The 3,728-nt window shown below is 35.5% G+C and overlaps 1 protein-coding gene across 3 annotated transcripts in view; it reads right to left on the bottom strand.

Annotated features, from left to right (window-relative positions):
- LOC110288935 (dehydrogenase/reductase SDR family member 7-like) overlaps positions 1-3,728 on the bottom strand; it is a 21,271-nt gene that overhangs the window by 7,244 nt on the left and 10,299 nt on the right. For all 3 annotated transcript variants that reach the window (XM_021155167.2, XM_021155169.2, XM_021155168.2), the window contains exon 4: positions 3,230-3,469. In XM_021155167.2, the coding sequence (XP_021010826.1) occupies positions 3,230-3,469 (240 nt within the window). The remainder of the gene's footprint in view (positions 1-3,229; positions 3,470-3,728) is intronic.

Here is a 3,728-nt window from a genome sequence, read left to right as displayed (position 1 = left end):
TATATGCCCCAATATAGGGGAATGCCAGGGCCAAAAGAATGGGAATGGGTGGTTAGGGAAGTGGGGGGCACTATGGGGGACTTTTGGGATAGCATTGGAAATGTAATTGAGGAAAATACATAATAAAAAATATTAAAAATTAAAAAAAAAATACAGGAGAACACAGGTAAATAGCTAGAAGCCCTTAAAGAGGAAACACAAAAATACCTTAAAGAATTACAGGAAAACACAATCAACGAGGAGCAGGAAATGAACATAACCATCCAAGATCTAAAAATGGAAATATAAACAACAAAGAAATCATAAAGGGAGACAACTCTAGAGTTAGAAAACCTAGGGAAGAGATCAAGAGTCATAGATGCAAGCATCACCAAACAGAATACAAGAGATAGAAGAGAGAATCTCGTGTGCAGAATACCATAGAAAACATTGACACAACAGTCAAAGAAAATGCAAAAAGCAAAAAGTTCCTAACCCAAATAACCAGGAAATCCAGGACATAATGAGAAGATGAAACCTAAGGTTAATAGGCACAGAAGAGAATGAAGATTCCCAACTTAAAGGGCTAGTAAATATCTTCAACGAAATTATAGAAGAAAACTTCCCTAACCTAGAGAAAAAGGTGCCCATGAACATACAAGAAGCCTACAGGACTGCAAATAGACTGGATCAGAAAAGAAATACCTCCTGTCACATAATAATCAAAACATCAAATGCACTAAACAAAGAAAGAATATTAAAAGCAGTAAGGGAGAAAGGTCAAGTAACATATAAAGGTAGACCTATCAGAATTATACCAAACTTCTCACCAAAGACTATGAAACCTAGAAGATCCTGGACAGATGTCATACAGACCCTAAGAGAACACAAATGCCAGCCCAGGCTACTATACCCAGCAAAACTCTCAATTACCACAGATGGAGAAAACAAGATATTCCATGACAAAACCAAATTTACATAATATCTTTCCATAAATCCAGCCCTTCAAAGGATAATAAATGGAAAACTCCAACACAAGGAAGGAAACTACACCCTAGAAATAGCAAGAAAGTAATCTTCTTTTAACAAACCAAAAAAAAAAAAAAAAAGATAGCCAAATAGACATAATTCCACCTCTAACAATAAAAATAACAGGAAGCAACAATCACTTTCCCTTAATATCTCTTAATATCAATGGACTCAGTTCCCCAATAAAAATACATAGACTAACAGACTGGTTATGTAAACAGGACCCAACATTTTGCTGCATACAGGAAACTCACCTCAGCGTCAAAGACAGATAATACCTCAGAGTAAAAGGTTGGAAAACAATTTTCCAAGCAAGTGGTCCAAAAAAACAAGCTGGAGAAGCCATTCTAATATCGAATAAAATTGACTTTCAACCTAAAGTTATCAAAAAAGATAAGGAAGGACACTTCACACTGGTCAAAGGAAAAATCTACTGAGATGAACTCTCAATTCTGAACATCTATGCTGCAAATGTAAGGGCACCCACATTCATAAAAAATAAAAAACTTTACTAAATCTCCAGGCACACATCATACCCCACATAATAATAGTGGGAGACTTCAACACTCCACTCTCAGTAATGGACAGATCATGGAAACAGAAACTAAACAGAGACACAGTGAAACTAACAGAAGTTATGAACCAAAAAGATTTAACAGATATTTATAGAGTATTTCATCCTAAAGCAGAAAAATATACCTTCTTCTCAGCACCTCATGGTACCTTCTCCAAAATTGACCATATAATTGGTCACAAAACAGGCCTCAACACATACACAAAGATTGAAATAATCAATCTCATGCACCGCATCAGATCACCACAGACGAAGGCTGGTCTTAAATACCAACAAAAACAACGGAAAGCACACATACACATGGAAGCTGAACAATGCTCTCCTCGACGATGATAACTTGGTCAATGAAGAAATAAAGAAAGAAATTAAAGGCTTTTTAGAAATTAATGGAAATGAAAACACATCATACCAAAACTTATGGGACACAATGAAAACAGTGGTAAGAGGAAACTCATAGCTCTAAGTGCCTTCAAAAAGAAACTGGAGAGAGCTTACACTAGCAACTTGACAGCATACCTGAAAGCTCTAGAACAAAAAGAAGCAAATACACACAAGAGGAGTAGACGGCAGGAAATAGTCAACTCAGGGCTGAAATCAACCAAATAGAAACAAAAAGAACTATACAAAGAACCAAGAAAACCAGGAACTGGTTCTTTGAGAAAATCAGCAAGATAGGTAAACCCTTAGCCCGACTAACCAGAGAGCACAGAAACAGTATCCAAATTAATAAAATCAGAAATAAAAAGGGAGACATAACAATGAATTATATCTTAAAATAATTATTCTGTCTGGAAATATTATTGATAATTTTTCTCACTGTGCTTGAAATTAGCATTTTCTTAATCTTTAACTTCAAAGAGTTTGCGCTATTTTGAAAATTTTAAAATATACTTACTGATAAAATAATTTCTCTCCTAGAAACACTGATAATCTTTTTAAGTAAGCTGATTGTTAGACAATGTACACAGATATATAATGATTTTGAATAGTTTCTTACTATGTCAGATGGTATCATAGAAGGGATTTTGAATATATTTCTTAATGATCATTTTAATATTTTATGCTCTTTTACTATGCTTAATTCCCAAAGAATAATTTGTATGTTTTGAAACAATATAGTATTCAACATTAGATAGAGAATCCTCAATTATGGAGAGTATTAAATATTCATTAATGATATTTTTAGGGTATGCAAGGATATGAATATAAAAGTTAAACAAAATTTTATGTATTATTTGATTCTCAAAATACTCAATATTATTACTATGTTTGATATATAAAATGCACTTAAATAGTACAAATTTAAAAAAAAAAAGAATAAGAGCAGAGAAGAAAGGGTAGACTCACAATTTGTCTTGAAAATGTTGCAATGGGCTAAGGCAAAAGACATTATACTTGCTAGATCAAAAATAATCTTTCTCCCCAGAATTCATCTCATGCAGGTGCACAATAAAAAAAAATCTGTTGAATAAGTAGTAACCATGCACATCTCTAATATTTTTGGTTATTGACTGGTGCTGTAGTCTCAAAGTTGTTCTCTTTCTGTAGCCCATTATCCCTTAGTTTCATCAACCTCACCCATTGATGGACAAATCCCTCATGCACATTGCAGTCAATGCTAACAGAATTGAGTTGAAACAGCCTTACCCGAAGAGCATGTTTGCTGGCAATATACCCACAGCAAAGAGGGCTGGGTTGAATTCCCGCAAGGCTGTTCATGATCACAATCTTTCCTTGCTTTCTCTCCATCATGTGAGGCAGAACACACTTGGTCAATGACACTGTCCCTAAGTAGTTCACCTCCATTAGCACCTTGAAGACATCCAGGTTGGCATCCACAGCAAAGCAGTAATTGGATTCTCCAGCATTGTTGACCAGAATGTCAATCTAATTAAAGTCAGAAAGAAGATTCTTTAGAGATGGTCTGTTCTGGCTGGTTGTGTGTCAACTTGACACAGCTGGAGTCATCACAGAGAAAGGAGCTTCAGTTGAGGAAATGCCTCCATGAGATCCAGCTGTAAGGCATTTTCTCAATTAGTGATCAAGGGGGGAGGTCCTCTTGTGGGCGGTTCCATCTCTGGGCTGGTAGTCTTGGTTCTATAAGAGAGCAGGCTGAGCAAGCCAGGGGAAGCAAGCCAGTAAAGAA

This window comes from Mus caroli, unplaced genomic scaffold (genome assembly GCF_900094665.2).
Source record: "Mus caroli unplaced genomic scaffold, CAROLI_EIJ_v1.1 scaffold_16565_1, whole genome shotgun sequence".
Taxonomy (NCBI): domain Eukaryota; kingdom Metazoa; phylum Chordata; class Mammalia; order Rodentia; family Muridae; genus Mus; species Mus caroli.
This window is presented reverse-complemented; position numbering and strand designations above follow the sequence as displayed.